The 18,196-nt window shown below is 35.5% G+C and overlaps 1 protein-coding gene across 3 annotated transcripts in view; it reads right to left on the reverse strand.

The window, feature by feature from the left end:
- Nucleotides 1-3,289: 3,289 nt before the first annotated feature.
- The window catches only part of XRN1 (5'-3' exoribonuclease 1), a 36,706-nt gene continuing 21,799 nt past the window's right edge, over nt 3,290-18,196 (reverse strand). Inside the window, exons 27-43 of one of the 3 annotated variants that reach the window (XM_052686309.1) lie at nt 17,701-17,836; nt 16,971-17,027; nt 16,197-16,329; nt 15,166-15,235; nt 13,826-14,051; nt 13,077-13,175; nt 12,293-12,388; nt 12,004-12,118; nt 11,383-11,447; nt 10,944-11,048; nt 10,454-10,579; nt 9,960-10,116; nt 9,516-9,697; nt 9,190-9,303; nt 8,993-9,104; nt 7,657-7,817; nt 3,290-7,457 (exon numbers count right to left, since the gene is read on the reverse strand). In XM_052686309.1, coding sequence (XP_052542269.1) covers nt 7,167-7,457; nt 7,657-7,817; nt 8,993-9,104; nt 9,190-9,303; nt 9,516-9,697; nt 9,960-10,116; nt 10,454-10,579; nt 10,944-11,048; nt 11,383-11,447; nt 12,004-12,118; nt 12,293-12,388; nt 13,077-13,175; nt 13,826-14,051; nt 15,166-15,235; nt 16,197-16,329; nt 16,971-17,027; nt 17,701-17,836 — 2,245 coding nt within the window. In that variant the 3' untranslated portion in view covers nt 3,290-7,166. Of the gene's footprint in view, nt 7,458-7,656; nt 7,818-8,992; nt 9,105-9,189; nt 9,304-9,515; nt 9,698-9,959; nt 10,117-10,453; nt 10,580-10,943; nt 11,049-11,382; nt 11,448-12,003; nt 12,119-12,292; nt 12,389-13,076; nt 13,179-13,825; nt 14,052-15,165; nt 15,236-16,196; nt 16,330-16,970; nt 17,028-17,700; nt 17,837-18,196 lie in introns of all 3 variants that reach the window. The other 2 variants (XM_052686307.1, XM_052686306.1) reach the window with 2 other exon arrangements.

The raw sequence follows: 18,196 nt of genomic DNA on the forward strand, positions 1-18,196 counted from the left end.
GGCTCCTTAGAAGGCTACAATCTCTTCTTTCTGCATTGAAAACAGCAGCCTTTTATTCATCCTTATAGATAGTAAGCACATAAGATAAACCTGCCTGCCCCCTGCCCACAGCAGGGGGAGGAACTCTTCCATCATAAGCCAATCTGTGCTTCCATCGTCTTAAATTCCATTGAGCATTTTAACAATAACTTAGGTAGGTCTTGAAAGGAGCCATCGTTTATATTTTGTGAAGAAAATAAAGTGATCCAACTTGTATAGCTGCTCTTTGTACATAATCTCAGTTACGTAGCACGTCTAAGAGAATTGCTCAATTTATAGAAGAGCCTTACGAAATACTAATTTTATGTTATTGTTCCAGTTGCAATGTGATAAAAGAAATGCAACACAATGGAGTTTTCTCAGGGAGATGCAGCTTGCCCATACAGGACTTACCTGGCATAAACTTACGTGATTTTGTCATAAATGGTATTATTTCCACACAAGTGCTATTTGTTTATCCAAAACCTCTTACCTTTAGAGAAAAAAAATCTGATTGCAAACATACACAGAAGACCCACGTTCATCTTAGCAGAAGCCAGAAACATCAATTTGAAGTAAGGGAGTACTAACACTCTTCAAAGATCTTTTATACTGCCCTGTAACACTGATACTAAACCTGCACACTCTAAGCTACCATCCTCACCTTCCTACGTAAATAAGAGCATGCGTGTGTTTTGGGTTTGTTTTTTTTGCTGTTCCAAAAGGCAGAGACTTCACACACCTGGAGTCGTGCTCCAATTACTGCAGCACCAGTTTCCCACACTTCTGTATCTTCTGTGCTGGAATCTTCAGTTTCTTTGGTCTCTGGAAAGCACAATTATTCTCTTCTCTTATTGGAATATCAAACCCAGACAAGGAGCGGTGGCACTCCAGGAACCCATCCAATACTGTGAGCAAAGGAAAGGAGTTATTATTCCAAACAGCAGAACATCAGGGGTAACAAAATAATCTCTGGCAACAGTGACAACACCTGCATCATGAGGAATTTGAGTATTTGTAAGAGAAGTCATCACGCTTAGCACAGTTCTGTCAGCAACAAGGACCCTCCAGAGGGTTTTCCAGTTATCCAAGTCACTATAGGTCCTGACAGCTGGGAATGCTGCAGATCCAGCAGGAATTACTAGAAAAATCCCCAGGCTTCAAGTATGAATCAAACTTGGCAGTGGCATCGCTAACAGAACTTCAGCAACCAGAACCAAGGAGAGCAAAACCCAAAGCCTGTAACTCATGCTTTTTTTTTTTTTTCCCCCTTTAAGTTCCATTCCTTTCCTTACCTGTATTTTGTCTCATCAAACTCTGTAATCGTTCCTTTAGCTCTAGCATTTTAAGAAGTTTTAATGTTATGCATTTACCTCAGTGTCTTCAGTCACTTTGCTTTTAAGAATTTCCCTATTTTGCTATTGGTTGTATATCCCACATAGATGATGCTACAAGCTTCTCCTGGAAAATTAACAGATGACCCAAAGTGAAAGCGATGAACTTTTGGCAAATTTTACTTCAATAATTTACCATATGATGGTTCTTGGTAGTTCCTCCTGTCAGAATTTACCACTCTTCTTGAAGTCAAGAGACAACACCACCACATCAGCTAATCTAGCATTTTAGCTTCGTGAGTTTTAGGCAGTGAAGGGATATTTCTTGAGCAGATCCACTCTTGCTAAATAGTCCTGCCCTCCCACTTTCATCTGTTGTCCCAACACAGCTGTTCCTGTGGCTCCTCAGCGAGCTGATCAAGCTGAAAAATAACATGAGAGAAAGTTTCAATCAGATGAATTTCTTGATATGATTCACTGCAGCAATACAGTCTGTACACAGTTTGGCACAATCAAGTGGGAACAAGTCACATGAGGCTGGTACAGCCAGTATTTTCACTACAGAACTACATATCACAACTGCCCACATACATAAAGGTTAGCACTGAAGTGCCTGGGACACAAGCAATCCGTCCTTTCCACGAGCTCTCCAAAAGAAGTAACCTTTGACAGAGACTAACGTAGATCATAGAACAAAGTTTTAGGTCACTCATGTCTTCAAACAATTTATTTAACAACGCAAGTGCAATGAGAAGTGGTATCCTTGCTAACATTCCATTGTTTGCCCATGCCTTTAAACCTGCGCAAGCGATGCCCATGTTTGGGCACGTGCTATGTGTATATGCAGGACAATGGCTGTCATCCTCTGCATGTCTCTTAAGGAACTACAAACAGCTTTGAAAAACAAAGGAAGTTATGTTGTGTGTATGCACTGTTTCTATTTATGCATCTATGAGTAATGAGCATGGAAAGTCCAGGGCTGAACAGCTCTTTAAAAGAACACTGATTTCAAAGTTTGGAAATTCAAAGGAAAGACTAAAAAAAAAAAAGAGGGAAATGACCATCAGTGAAGCTTAAGGACAAGACAATGGGTATGCTGGAGGCATACAATTGCTCTTGCTTCACCCTATAACCCAACAAGGTTTCTATAACAAGACTGATTTTTACTGACAGTTACTGGCACAGAAATTACATGGTGGCTTTGGATTGGCAGCCTTGGTCTTTCTGATGCCAAAAAAATAGAGGACTAAGGGGCATTATCAACTTTCATAAAGCAATGCTGATGCATTAATGATCACTGACCAAATTTTATTGGGAAAAAAAAATTAGTTTTAATGGAAAATGCTTTCTCTGTTCTCTAAAATGATAGGTTTACTGTTAACACTCGACCTGTGGACTACCTATGTTCATTTTGATTTGTATTATCCTTCGCAGCAGAGATAAAACAGGACATTTTTTAGTCACAGAGAAGTATGTAAAAATCAGCAGTAATAAGGAACCTCTGTTGAAATGATGGATTCTTTTGTTAGTAATCAACAGCTACTTACCTCATGACAGCCGTTTCCTCCAAATACATAGCGGTTACAGTCTCAAAATTCAAGGGTCCTCATGCACCTTAATTTGGATTCTTTGGGACAAAATGTTTACTCAACCTGTGTCTGTGCCCATGATGTCACTGTGTCTCTTTTCCAGAGACAGAAAGAGAACATAACTCTCCATTGTAAGGAAGGACGATTATGGAACATCTATGCAGATCACTTCTCAAAAGAGGGGAGGGAAGAGACTCCTTACTGGAAGTAACCAGTCCTAGATTGGAGTTTCTTCACTCTTATGGATCATTTGTGCAGTAATTCAAATGAACTAAACTAAATTGAAAAAGAGTAACTTCAGTTTTGAATGGGAATGGCTATGCAAGATTTATTATGCACAAACCAATATGTTTTAAAGTTGTCCCTTTACTTAAGTTCATTCTCTTTACTGCTGAGCACTGAGACAGGACAAGGCAGAAACTGCCCTACAGGACACCTGAAGTACCTACAGCCTGCTGATTAATTTGCACAGGCAAGACCATATCCTGGCATCTTCATGTTGAATAATGTGACCTGAATGTACCAAGACTTGACTGCAGTTCTGCACAGAATACAGTTACATTAAATTAAATAGTTGGTAATGTTAAGAGTATGCTCCAATTTCTATACCTGTCATTTTAACCATGCTAATTCACATAATAACCTGTAAAAAGGAAAGTACCAGATTTCTGCAAAAGACAGATCCTAACAAAATTTGTATGTCACAATCAAAGGTACGAAAAATTAACAAGCATGGCTACAGACTACAGTGTTCATTATGCATTACAAGCAAACAAGTTTGAACATACTCAGAGGAAAAAAAAATACCATTCAGCATATTTTATGTACATTCTATACAAAGTCAGATTTATTTACCCTCTAAAATGATATCTAATGACGTTAATTTGGCAGTTTCAAAATCCTGCTATCATTATGGGTGAGGAAATCCAATTATGAAACATACTTTGCAATTTCTTTCTTGACAAATACAATCACACTGCATTATTTTTGTGCAGTTTGCCAATATGCTTCATTTAGAAGCCTCATTACAAATAAACTAAACTTACTGTACTCTAGCAGAAATACCAGCATAATATTTTGTTTCAGGTACAGAAGAAGGCAATGTTCAGTTATTAAGCATTTTCAAGTATCTGTGGCTTTTCCTGTTCTTCAGCTGACAGCTATTTTTGCACCTTGACAAGAATTACTGGGACTGAACTCGCTGCAGGGCAGACTCTTTTTTTTTAAATCTAACAAGTGACAGATGCAAGAAAATTTCAGAAGATCCCCATTTAGTTCAATGCCTTTGATTTCAAACCGACCAACAGACGTTTGAACAAGATTCCATCTTTAAGTGAACAGCAGTTGAAAGCCATCAAGAAACAGCTCTGAGGAGGTGTGCATTTGCCACTTCTGGGAATAACAGAACTCGGTCTTCACGACACTGAATTTCCACCTTACAATTCCCATTTGGAGCACACAGAAGTTCCCACATAGTATTTGAAAATAAAACAGTGAAAATAAGGTTTTTTTGGTTTCAATATTTAATCCAAACAGACACAGACACAATTTATAAAATTATTCTATTGCATTAGAGTTTTATATAGCATTTGACTCTTATTAATGGTTTTCCTTCAGTGTATCATATATTCATATTTTAAAATATCTTTGCACAGTCTTTTGTGCAAGTACATGCTAAAAATCTGCAAATGCACACTAACACTAAACAGCACAAAAAATACATTCTGTATCCATTCATATGCAAATTTAAAACATTTCACTTGGCAGATAAACAATGAAAAGTTATTTTAAAAAAATCAGAAACTACAAAAATGCGCACATAAAAGTCTTCCCTTTTGGATTTTTAGTAAAATACTGCTCTGTATAAGATCTAATGAAAAATTCCAGTGCTTACAAAATACTTTATATCTATGAGAAAAACAAATGTGTAAATTTATACCTGTATGAATTAAACAATCACCTCATTAAAATATGAAACTGAAGTCACGGGGAGATGGCATAAGTCAATGCAGATGTCACACGTACCAGGACATGTAAAGCTGTAATTAACTGGGCACCAGGCAGTATCACAGAATATATACACTAAAACCCAGAGTCTAACACGATATGCAGCAGCTACAGAATTAAGTGTTTAACCAGCCACACAGATTAAATATAGCAGTGTTTTCAGAAGAGAGGGACGAAGCCTAGAAACAAGAAGCGATTAATAATAAAAACTGCTGTGTTTACTGGTGTTAGCAGTACAGTGTCCTTAATAATATGTTTTAATCTGCATAAGTTGGCTATCCAGGTATATAAAAATTTGGTAATTTTATGGAAATTCAGAATTTCAACTGAAATGACAAAATCCTTATTAATCATATCTGTTTAAGTCTGTCATGATGACACCTGTGTTCAAAGGAGACTAAATTTGGGGGATCAGGTGATGCAAGAATCTATGGCAGTTTAATCTCTATCACAGGAATTTCTAAAAAGACCTTGTCTCTGATGATCAGGTAATTCATATGGGACACGGGGACTGATACCTTTGTCTCACAGAATTTCATACAAACTCTTTTGAAATATTGGCATGAAAACATCCTGCGAGTATCACATTGCAAATGACAACAAATCACCCACTTGGGTCACTTTCCCTTCTTGGGATATGGCTTCTTCATTTTTTGAAACTAAGCAAATATAAAGAAAACAACAAAAATCAACGTATTTTTAAGATGGATATAAACTACAAGCTTTGTGGTACTAAATAAAACATTTTTACCTCTATTGGCCTTTTTATAGGATTTACGTTGATTCTAATAGAGTTGAAAAGCAAGTCTACAGACTTGCAGATCCAACATGAAAACTGCTTGGGAGACAACAAAATAAATCACTGGAGTGTAATTTATTTCTCAACTTTCCATTTTCAGAGGAAAAATATTTTTTCCTTGAATAATTAGAATAAAGAAGAAAAATGAAATTTAATCAGTGCCAATGAATAGTACCAACTGAGGCTTCAAATTCTTAGACTGAAGAGTTATCATTAATGTGAGTAAAATCGGTGCACGTGGGCGAAAAATGAGCAGGTACCGACGTCTGAGCCTTCTCATTTTGTCATGAACTAAGCACGATGTAATTACTTCCTACAACATTGCTCCTCCAAAAATACAAGTCAACTTGGTATAAACATTGTTATGGAACTAGCAGTAATAGTTTATGATAACGAAACGACAACTTTGCTATGCAGAACTTCTATCACAAACCCAAAAATAAATACTAAAAGTCACCTAGCCATAAAAAGAACATATCATAGAGGTTTCAGGGCACACACTACTGGAGGGAAAAGTGGATTCAGTAAGCATAATTTTGACAGCCATATTACACAGATAGACATCTTTAAACTTGATTTTATAATGTAGAAAATTTCAGGATATCACTGGCATTTTAGGGGACTTTGCAAACTGTAGTAGATATCCATGTTGCTTTATTACCAGAAAACAAAGAAATTTAATGCTTCCAGCTTTGAAGCAAATAAAAACAAAAACTTTACCAAAGAAGTCTCTACTTTGTAAATATATTTTTATTCAAGACATCCTATAAATTGACCTCTTAGAATGAAATCTGCATCAGCAAGCACATCTTGCCATTCTGTTCCATCAGAGATATAGCAATACCTACTTTTGAAAGTTATAAAATTGTTTCCCTCTGGCATAGAATCTACTAATTAAAGAAAATTTGGCAGTTTAGCTGTAGCTAAGTTTTAGTTATACTGATTCATCTCAAAAGGACCCTGGAAAGCCAATATGAAAACTGCATTTAAATATCTTTTTCCTTTCCATCTTGTTACACTATTTAAAAATAAGCTAGAACACAAAACGTCATGCTATGCAATATTTGATGCCCAACTTATTACTGCTCCATATCCCACTCAAAAAGCACAGCAATTCTGAATTAAGGTTGCCACTGTTATTGCTGCTCACCCAGTACAGTCAGTAAGCCACTGTTCAGAAACCTAGGCACAATGAATGGCATGGTAACCTTAACTCAGCATTTCCTGCTAATTTAGGTCAAAATAACTAAGTTTTAATGTCGTTTTCAATTTTCATAACTGAAATTCATAGCGAATAAAATGTATTTCATTCTATGTTATACTTAAAGTGGCTGGTCTTTTTAGTAGAGCTTTCTGATTTTTTTAAATGATATAACATTGGGGGAAGAGTTAAAAATAAAATACACCTAGCTACTATATTTATTCTGCAGATTTTGGTGTGCCAAAATTGACAGCCAGCTTTCTTGACTTTCGCTTGCTGGAAGTATTTGGTGTTGATTTGTTACGAGGAACGCTTGGAGTAGCCACACTGTCTTGAAATGAAACAGAAGACTGAGCAGCTTGAGGAGATTTTAAAGGAGTTGAAGAATTATCTTGCTGAATGTGATCAGAAGACACTGGCTGTTCATTCTTTAGTGGTGCAGCTTGAGGGGAACTCTGAAACTCCTTGAACTCAAAGTTTTTCTTGCTAGCAGCCCTTTTTTTAGTTACCTTTAAATTAAATAAATATTATTTAAAAGAATGCATTCCTTAAAAAAAATTGCAAATATTCCACTATTAGAAAACATGCACAAAAATATTAAACATAATTTTCTAACACTAATCAGTTCTTCACAGTAGAGGTGTCATATTCATCACATAGGTATAGTTCTACAGAAGTAGAATATTAAGACAAACCTGCTAAACTTACCTGTAGAGGTATAAACTGGTTGTGAGAACCAACTGGTATAGTTCCTGCAAGAGACACGTTTCCTGGATAGGAACCAGGATAATAGTGTTTGCCATGAATAGGCACTGGAGCTCCCCAGGACACTGGACCGAACATGTGAGATGATGGAGGTATTATATTAGCTGTGAAAATGAATATCTTTTAGCTCTCTTTCCTCATAAAGAGCATATCAATTCCCCAAAACCCAAAGCATCCTAGTGACATTTCTATATACGTTCTCCCTCCAATAATGCCTTATTTTCTTCATACTTGCTTGAAAATAGGTAGTTATTCATTTTTCAAGAACAAAAAACAATAAAATAACTACTAAACAGTTCTGCTTTTAGAGTACATCTAGGTGACAGCACTAAGCTGCTACATGTGTATTTCAGAGCACACATAAATTTGCATAGATTTTCACATCTTTAGCCAAGTGAGCTATACTAGTCAGGGGAAGTTAAGATTGGCTATTAGGAAAATGTTCTTCTCCAAAAGGGTTGCTAGGCACTGAAACACACTCTCCAGGGAAGGGGTCAGAAGCACTGAGCCTGAAGTAGTTCAAGAAGCATTCAGACAGTGCTCTAAAGCATAAGGCTTAATTTTTAGATGGTGCTGTGCAAAGTCAGGAGTCAATTAGTCTTTTGGGTTTCTTCCAACTCCAGATATTTTATGATTCTACCCTCAGGGGATGAAAGACGTAGCAGTTGCTGTGTGGGTTACTGGGATACTACAGTTGTGCTGACTAATTACAAGCAGTCAGGATGATACAAAATACAATTTACTCTGATACAAAATAGCGAAGACAGACATGCCACCAGGATTTGTACTACTTGTAATTTAGCAGCATAATGTTTTGCAGTACACAACAGGATTGAGATGCAGCACTTCAGTGAAAGTTTCTTCTGAACAAATAAAACTACTAACGCCTGGAAAACCAAGCCTGAAAACCAATAAACCCACATAATTAAAAAAAAAAACCACCAAAGGGATATCTTCTGAATTTTGAACTGTATCAGCTTTGAACTCACTACTTTTTTTTTTTTTAAAAGGAAAAAACACCTAGTACCATAATGGAGAATTACATTAAAAAGGAAAAGAAAGAAGAAACAAAAGTCAGGAGAAGCGTGATTCTCTGAATTGATTTGCTATTGATGAGAAGAGGTTCATGCACTGTTTTCCAAGCAGTTCAAATGTAAGACTACACTGCAAGATGACCAAAAACAAGGCTTTCTGAAAGGCACCTGTTCTCATACAAAGAACTATTACAATTACAGGCAATCATGACAATACCTGAAATGTGTACTAGTCAAATGCTTACCAGGAGGTTGGGGAAAGACTGGAGGAATAGATCCAGGTGGCACAGGAACTCCTAGTGGCTGGTAATTTGGAAACATCGGTGGAGGAAAAGGCAAGTTAACTCCTACAGAGCTCTTTGAAAAAATAAGCAAATGATGGATTACAAGCAGACCAATGCAACAGAGACAAATATCTTAAAAGATTCTTTGCTGTCCTCACCAAACGCTGTAAAGCAAATAGTGCAGCTTTCTCCTTTGCTTCAGCTTCAGAATGGCACTGCGGTCCATGAACCAACAATCCATTGGATAATTTGATGTGACAAACAGTCATAGTCTAGAAAAATGAGACAAGATTTTTCAGGGCATTTGTACTGCAGACAAACAGGGAGATGGAAACAGGGGCTTTATTGTTTGCTTTGAAAAAAAATGGGAACAAAAGGAGCTAAGTTTTATTTTTAGATAGATTTCAGTACACAGTCAGATGTTTAATAAAGGGCAATGGAAACCAAGCTGAGAACTTGAACTTTTGCAGAAAATGAGTATTACCTGTGGCGTTTTCACAAAAGAGAAATCAGGCTGTGACATTCCAACAAGAGAACAAATACGAGAAAGTTCAGAAACAGGAGTAGACAATGTGGATTGTTGACCAACAAAAGGGTGACCTCCAGTTTCCAATGCTGGTGTACTCTGAGGGCCTCCAGTGCTGTGAGGATTGTTCATATAAGCAGCTGATTAAAAAAAAAAAAAAAAAAGCTGTATCACAAATATTTCCTGCAGTGAAAGAAGAGTAACTTTGTTATTAGCATTGCATGAGTCATATTTGTGGTTTTTTTCCTGGTATTTTCACATCTGATGAACAAAATAAGAGAGTATGTATAAAGTAATTATTAATGCTGAATAAAAAAGTAGAATAGAAGAATATAGATGTTTAATTATTTCATTCTGAAAACACATATTGAAACTCTCAATTACGTTGATGTCTAAACATACCCATTTTTTTTGTTTGTCTATACTGCAATGCAGCTCCATGGCAATCCTGTCTACCAGGGGAAGCAGGAACATCATTAGCCTGGGATTTTACTTCATTCCTTGTTTCCAGGTCAGAGCCATCTATCTTCAAAATTTCCTTGAGCATCTGTGTTCCTTTCTGTAAAAATAAAACAAACTCTTCAGGGACATGATAGCATTCAACCCTCTTACTTCATTCTGTATGTTACAATCAAGTACCACAAATTAAATATTACAATCAATATTACACCAAATCTGCCTTTTTGTTTTTCTATCAGTTGCATTTTTAACAAAGCACAGATAACAGCATCTTTACAAATGTGTTCGTTAATTTTCTTCTAGAGTAGCTAATTAGAAGCTCATCAATACGTTCAAGAAGGCTGAAAGAGGTTTCATGGAGTTTCTCATAACAAAAGCATTGATGATAAAACAGCAGAAGCTAAAGTGCCACATAATGCTTCCTGCAGTACACAGACCATGGCAAATGACTGTGGTGATAGATGTTCTTCATTTGTAGCTCTTGCTTCCTTGGAAGAAGTCTGCATTTCATTTTCTTTGGAAATTTTCAAAGAAGCTAGAAGGCTTTCAAGTTCACTCTCCTTCTAAAGAGAAGTTAAAAAAAAGTATATCAACTTCATGTATTACCAGTAGATGCGAGAGGAAAGATGTTTTAGTTTGACATTAATTTTACACTCATTCAGGACTTTTTTTTTGTCTCCCCTCTGAGTTTGGGCAGATCACAGCACCACTTGTTAGACTGGGAACAGACATCCAGAGATCATATAAAGTTTTGCACATAAAGAGCAAGTAATCTATGAAGGAATGATTGAAAGAACGATCAAGGTTAGTGGAGTTTGTCTGTTACAAACAGGAATTTGAGCACAAGTGAGCAGAAATAAAGGAAACAAAACTAGGGAGAAACAGACACTATTAAAGAAACACATGAAAATCAATATAACATCCTACCTTTCCACCTGTACAGGGACCATCACTTGCAGCCTTCTGAACTACAGGCACACTTTCATTTCTCTTCAGAAGTTTGACATTGTGCTTATTCATGCCTGCAAAATTCTGAAATAATACTGCAGTATTTATTATTGAATACTAATATTCCATTATTTATTATAATGCAATTGAATTTAAAACAAGCTAATATTCAGTAAAATGTATTTTCCTATTACAATATAGCTTTTACCACCTGAGATGAATAGGAAAATCACTTGTTATCATCATCATGTTCCTAACGCTCTTAATTTTCTGTCTATAAAATCTCTCTAGAGAAAAAAGATCTCCAAAATAATGTTAATATATTAAAAAAATCAAATAATACATCCTTAAAATGGTTACTCTGATCAGAGCATAGTGAAAAGACATGAAAACATTTACTCAGCATAGAATAAATTACCTGTTTGTTTGATATTTTATTATGGGGTTGACTTTCACCCCTTGTAAATCTGGAATCTTCTTTAACTACAGAGAATAAGAATAAAAAACAGTCTTTAAGAACATTACAAAATATAAGAATCAAAACAACCAAACCAAAACCTAACAACACTATACTAGTACAGAGAGTTGCATTAATTTGAATGGTTGCATTATATGTCTCCAATTCACACTTTTAAGATTATTTGGTGTATGCTTATTTTTATAGAGTAAAATACATGAAAACGAAGCACGTGGTGACAATTTTATATCCTACAAACATGACTACTTGCAAACATATTTTCAAAGCCAAAGTTTTTCTTGTTTGGCTGTTTCTCTGTATGCTTTTTGTTTTTTCAGAATCACTTCAGAGGAAATTCAACATAATGATGAACAACTTGGTTTGAAGGGTTTGGGTCTAAATGTGGATTAGCTGTATACATGCACCAGTGACAGTACCTGACAACATGTACCAAACAGTGCTTGTATAACTGTAATGCCCTTTTACTCCCCGTCAGTAACTACAAAGACAATAGCCATTTCAATGAAAAACAGACAAAGCAACTAAGTTCTCTCAAATGAAGTTTTCAATCATAGTACTTACATTTTTTATATGGCTCCTGCTTTCTTTGCTGACTTCTAAAGCTGCCATCATTGAAGCCTGGCTTATAGAACTGATTACCAGATCCCAGCTTGATTTCCTGAGGTAGAACTGCACCCTAGAATTTCCAACATCAAACCTTAACAAGAAAGCTACTATATATCATTCACATAACATTTTCATTGCCTCTGAGTCAAAATAACTGGTAAGTCCTTCTGATGTAATGAAATAATTTAGAGAATTAAGAATTCATATTTTGAATCCAGAGATTTGTTTAAGTGTATACACTTACCTTCTCATGTATGTTTTGCTGAACATGGTGAGACTTCCCAGAACCTTGCAATGATTGCCATATACTGCAAAATTCGTTGTCTTGCTTATTCTGTGCCTGACAAAATAAGAAACAATTATCCAATAAACTCAACAGCCTTAAACTCAACTTCTGAGCAGCTAGTCATGTGCAATGACATTCTGGAAACGCCTAGTTTAACAGTGCTCAGACAACAGAACTTCTCACATATTAGAAGAATTTGTGGGTATTTAATTGTGATGGGCTACAATGTATTTCCGCAACATCTTTTGCAGAGAACCACTTGCAGTTGTAATTGTAATGAGCCCAGCGTTGGAGATTGTTTTTCTTTGCTCGCTTACAATTTTCAGAAGTTACTAACATGGAAAAGATCACTGACTATATTTGTATATATACACCATAACTGAATTCAGATGATAATTTGAAATGCTTTTGAAAGCATGCTCTCATATTGAAAATATGCTTTCATTTTATAAATAATGATTTACTTTTAAGGCCTTAACATGCTTATCTGCTTCATAACTTTACAGGTATACCACCACAAAACAAAAGGCTAGATCACAAACAATAACTCTTTTGGAAAATCCAGAATCTGAATGTGGTAACACAAGATTTTTTCATTTATGCAAGAAGTGGGACAAGTTCTGCCCCAGTCTGCACAGGGACTAAAACACCTTGGTTCTCTTACACCAGATGTTTGCATACGATGAAAAAGGACAGGTGCTGTAAACAGTGGCCAAAATACTAAAGGAAAAAGGACACTCACTTTATTTTTCTGATTGCTACTCAGAAACGATCCTTTGTGGGGTGAGTTGGAGGTCCCTTGATATTCAGCCCTGAGATTGTAATGCTGTCTTCCATTCAGCTGCTAAATCAAGAGGAAACAGAAAACCTGAAGTATGCCACCACTCTAAATTTTCTTTTGAATAGCATTCTTCTATACAATTAGAAAATACAATGCAATTCTTCTTTAACACATCTATGCACATTTAATTACCCATTATGCTTGTTTTTTAAAGTAACTTATTAAAAATGAAAGATTAATTAAACTGAACCCCAATTCATCTGTCATTTTTCCTGCTTTATTTCATTTCTGAAGTAATCATAACCAAAATACAAAATTTAAAAAAAAAATCTTGCCTTTCTGAGCAGGGATACAAGTTTGGCCTACAGCAAACACTGAGGAACAGAGCATTAAGGAAATAACTGCATCTCTGCCAAACCAAGCTATTTGCTAAAACCAGCCGCAGCATCAATGCTCTGATCTGAATATTTGCCTTTTGGAAATCCAGCCAAAGCTATTCAAATAAAGCAGAAAATTGTCAGAAAAGAATGCCTGTTCCCTTTAATTACTGAATAAATTAATTTATCCAAGATAAGAACTATTTTACTTCTAATACACTGACATGAAAGTAATCATTTTTCAGTACCAATAAGGATAACATCCAAGGTTACAATTTAGCTTCCACGTAAAAAACTATGTATGTCCAAGTATAAATGAAAGTAAAGTCTTACTTGAGTAGGAACAAAAAGGGAGCGAGGGGAATGGTTGAGGCCTCCCAGACGCACTTTTTGTGAGCAGACAGATGTTAGATCAGATGCATATGAATTGTAGTTGTTCACAGCTGGCTGAGGTTTAACTATGGCCGTCAGTTTTTGATTCCCCATTTCTGACCGAACACCATGAGACAGGTTAATTAAGGCACTTGAGGGCAGACGATAACCTCTGGCAGGTGAGCACCTTCAGTAGAGCAAATTTAACATTTATTTGATGTCATTTAAATGTTGACATTTCAATACATCTGATTTGACAATGCTGTTGCCTCTGTACAAAAACATGACTCAAGTTTGTGCATCAGAGGTTGAAAATCATACCCAATATTAAAATCTAGTACCTTTACATACAACATCAAACAAACATCACAACCCATCTGTCGTGTTCCTCTTTGGTCTCTGGCTTTCAAATACTGGTTTTATACTGCATCTTTCAGTGCTAACCTCAATTTTTAAAAGAAATTGTTATATCACAATTCTGTATTAAGTATTTCTGTAAAAAAATTGTATATATATGAACCAGAAAATAATATTCTTCTCCTGAGGTGAAAGCTAACGCCAGTGGCAGAACAATAATCTGAAGTCAAGAATCATTTAGTCAGTTTTGTATAATTATTGATAGTAAAGATAATCTGTTCTACAGGACACGTTCTTGAAAGGAATAGATTGCGTTATGCACGCTAAACACAGGGAATAGGCAAGATTTTCTTCTAATTTGTCTTAAGAAATTAACTTGTCTAAATGCAAAAAACCAAAACCAAACAGTAAAATGAATACTACTAAATTACTGCACTTAGACATTTACCTGCTTACTTAAACACAGAAGAGTTACTGCACTCTAAACTAGAAACATCAGTGATGCCTACACCTGAAGAACAGTTGAAGCTTTTAAAAGGCAGTTAGTTTAGTGCTCGAGTACCAGTTTTTGATTGTTCAGAATCCCTTTTTCAGAGGAGCAGATGATCACTAAGTCTGGTTTTTTAACTATATGTTAAACACACACTGATAATAACCTGTTCGATACATCTTTGTTTAAAAATGACATTTCAATCTAGCGTGTTATTCTGCCAGTTCATATCTGTCTTCTAAAAGTTAGTAGCTTTGAACAAAATCCAACTTAAACACATTTCCCTTCATAAAAATTATTCCTACTCAAAGAGAAAAAGAAACACAATTATAATTGAGAAATAAAGCTAAAAAAAAAAAAAAAAAAAAAAGGCATCTAAAGCCACTGGACCACTGAAATCAGAGGCCAACAATGAAATGGCTATGGAAAAGGCTATGAAATCCTCTGCACAAACCTTATAGTTAGGCCTCCAAGGAATTCTTCATCAAACAAAACTTCAAAGAGCACATCTGTTTCTCTACTGGCTATAGAAAATGAAATAAAATGTCATACTATGTCCGTGACAAGTAGCAGTTTAATCTAAACTACGTCTTGTCAGTTATGCAGTAAATAATGAAAATAAGTCATTTAGCTAAAAGAAATTCTTGTTCTTTAAATTAGGAACTTTACCAACAACAATTCAGAAATGCTTCCCCAGAGAAAGTCAAATATGGCTGCCCTGTTAAGATATACTTTGATCAGAAATACACTGAGCTTAACAACTTATCAACCTGACGATCGATGGATATTGCAGGTGATTTACAGTAGTGTATCACAGGTGTCAGAAACCACCAGCAAAAAAGATGCAAGGCATTCTTTGCATTGAGGCAATGAGAAATGCACATCTTCAGCATTACCTTCAGTGATTATTTCTTGCATAATGATAGATTAAGACCATGTTAACAATTTCTATCATAGATCTCAAATTTTTACACCCCATCTGCTTAGGTAAATCCCTTTGTTTACCTGAAACAGACAGTCCTCATCAAAGAAACTGTAAACCCATGTCACTTAACAGAATTCAAATATCATAAAGTAAAATCCAAATTAAAAAAAAAAAAAAAGAGAAAATCATACGTGATAAAATTGTACATTCAATGAAATGCTCCTATTGTTTTTACTCTTTTTTTAATTTCAGTTAGTTCTTTTTGCAGCCTGTGTTCTTTCTCACTGAACTCAATGCTTTCTTCATTTTAAGAAGGAACCAAGGGTAAGTAATTTCATATTCAAAGTACAGCTGGATAACACATGAAATTAAAAGGATTACCTGTAGATTTATTGAACAGTAAATAGTGGCTTCAAGTTGCATATCTTTCATAGGTGAGAAATACATATGTTTACCACTATTATAGAAAAAAAACTCCAACCCTTCTCTGAAGCTTAGTTTCACATCCCTAGCTTAACTGTTATAAAGCTATAATGCTACAGTTAGGAAGAAAATATTACCTCCTTTAATTCCTATAATGGTACCTCGAAGACCAACTGGTACAGAGAAGTTCTCCCTTACATTGACAACACGGTCAAACAGCCTATACTCTGCATCTCTATCTGGAACAACTCCATTCTGCTGTTCTAAAGGCTGAAAAGAATAAAAAAGGGATTACAATCAAAACACATCTATAATCTGAAACACACTACAAAACAAACTCAGAAAACAGACAAAACATAGAGTCCTTTCCACCCAGACACAGTGCAAACAATTTTTAAAAGTTATTTACTGCAACTCTCACTGCTTGAGGAACAGCAGCACTGTGTGTGATTTAAGACAAACCAAGGGGACCAGTTTAGACAATCTAAAACCACCAAGCGTATCATGCCTGTATGAGTAACATAGGTGAGTATCTGAGAAATAGCAGGGAAGATGAGCAGCTGATCATATATCAAGAACCTAACAAAAACAGGGAAGAGGAGACAAATGGAAAGTGCATTTCTTTATACAGCCCATGAGAAATGAAAGTCTGAAAGTCAGAAGAAAGAGAAGAACTGAAGTTACGTATGAGTATATGTATGTGAATGAGTTTGTAGTTAGCAGAAAACTCTCTCCTTTTAGAGAGAGGCTGCCACTTCAAAGCTGATTTTCTAGGAGGCATAAGAAAATCGATTGTCCACAAATACTGTTGCAAAATTCTGCTTTCTGAGAATTGAAAAGCTGAGTCAAAGTAACGATGATCTCAACAACATTCATTTCAAACAAAATCAAAAATGTTTTATCTCACTTACTCTATACAGCAAATGGGGTTTCACAGTTACTCGCACCTTCTTGTTGCTCTTTCTCTGCTAAAGGAAAGGTAAAACAAAACATGTGAAGAAATAATGTAGAGCTCTTTGTGAAGAAGGCAGCTTTGTGAGACCTGTACAATTAAGTTGGTTAAACCTCATTCTTAAAATATGACTGAATATTTTTGAAGAGCTTGCATTGTCTAATGCCAGAACTCACATCAATTCATGTCCCCACATGTAATTTCAAAGAAATCAGCCCGTTTCTTCATCTATCTTTGCCTTCACATTTGGGCTTTAATAACTCCTTTGGCACCTTTTTTGATCTGTGGTGTTGAGAAAATAGCTTTCTAATTTTCTTCTCTAAACAAGTTTTCACAAAAGAGAAAAGCAAGGGAAAAAGAGCTAGTAGTGTACTTGGAAACAGCACTTCAGTTAACCAGAATGTATACTGATGCCTGTTCCTTTCTGAAAAAGCAGAGTTCAGAGTACAGCCTATTGCTGCAGAATTACCTCGAAAATAGTGAGTCAATTAGGAAGATCAAGAAAGACCTCCTCTGAATTCCTGTGTCAATTTACATTGCAAATTCAGATTTTACATTATGTTCTATATTCTTTTTTTTTTGGAATGACAAGTAATCTCCCAGTTGCTTATTCTAATTCAAGACCTTGGAAAATAACAAGCAATCAGTTTTTGGTTCATCACTGCTGACAGTGGCACTGAGCTGCATACCTTGCATTTTTCTATTTCCTCTTCAATTTTCTCAACAATAGCTGCATCCAAAATTTGCAAGTCACAAGATGAGCGAGATAAAGCAGAGACAGGATGTGCCTTCAACCAGGCAACAATTTCTTGAACTTTCTCAGCTCTAAATAAAAGAGCAAATGAATTTAAAACCTCTCAAGTATATATATATACACATATACATATATGTGCACACACACACACACACAGCATTTTAAGAGGATTCCTGATTTTAATACTGAAGTATTGTGATATAGGCACAATGCTTGTACACATTCATAAATGATCTAAAAGTGCTCTATGACTTAACAAGAGACATTATAAAAATCAAGCCTAACTGAATGATGCAGTACTGTTTCAAACTTACAACTTTAAGTTTTGCCTCAACAAAAAACAAACAACAACAACAACAAAAAAAAAAAAAAAACAAAAAAACCAGGAAGTTAAAAAAGAGTATTTAATAAATTATGTTTGCATTTGAACA

The sequence above is a fragment of the Tympanuchus pallidicinctus genome, unplaced genomic scaffold, assembly GCF_026119805.1.
Source record: "Tympanuchus pallidicinctus isolate F22 unplaced genomic scaffold, pur_lepc_1.0 scaffold22, whole genome shotgun sequence".
Lineage (NCBI taxonomy): Eukaryota > Metazoa > Chordata > Aves > Galliformes > Phasianidae > Tympanuchus > Tympanuchus pallidicinctus.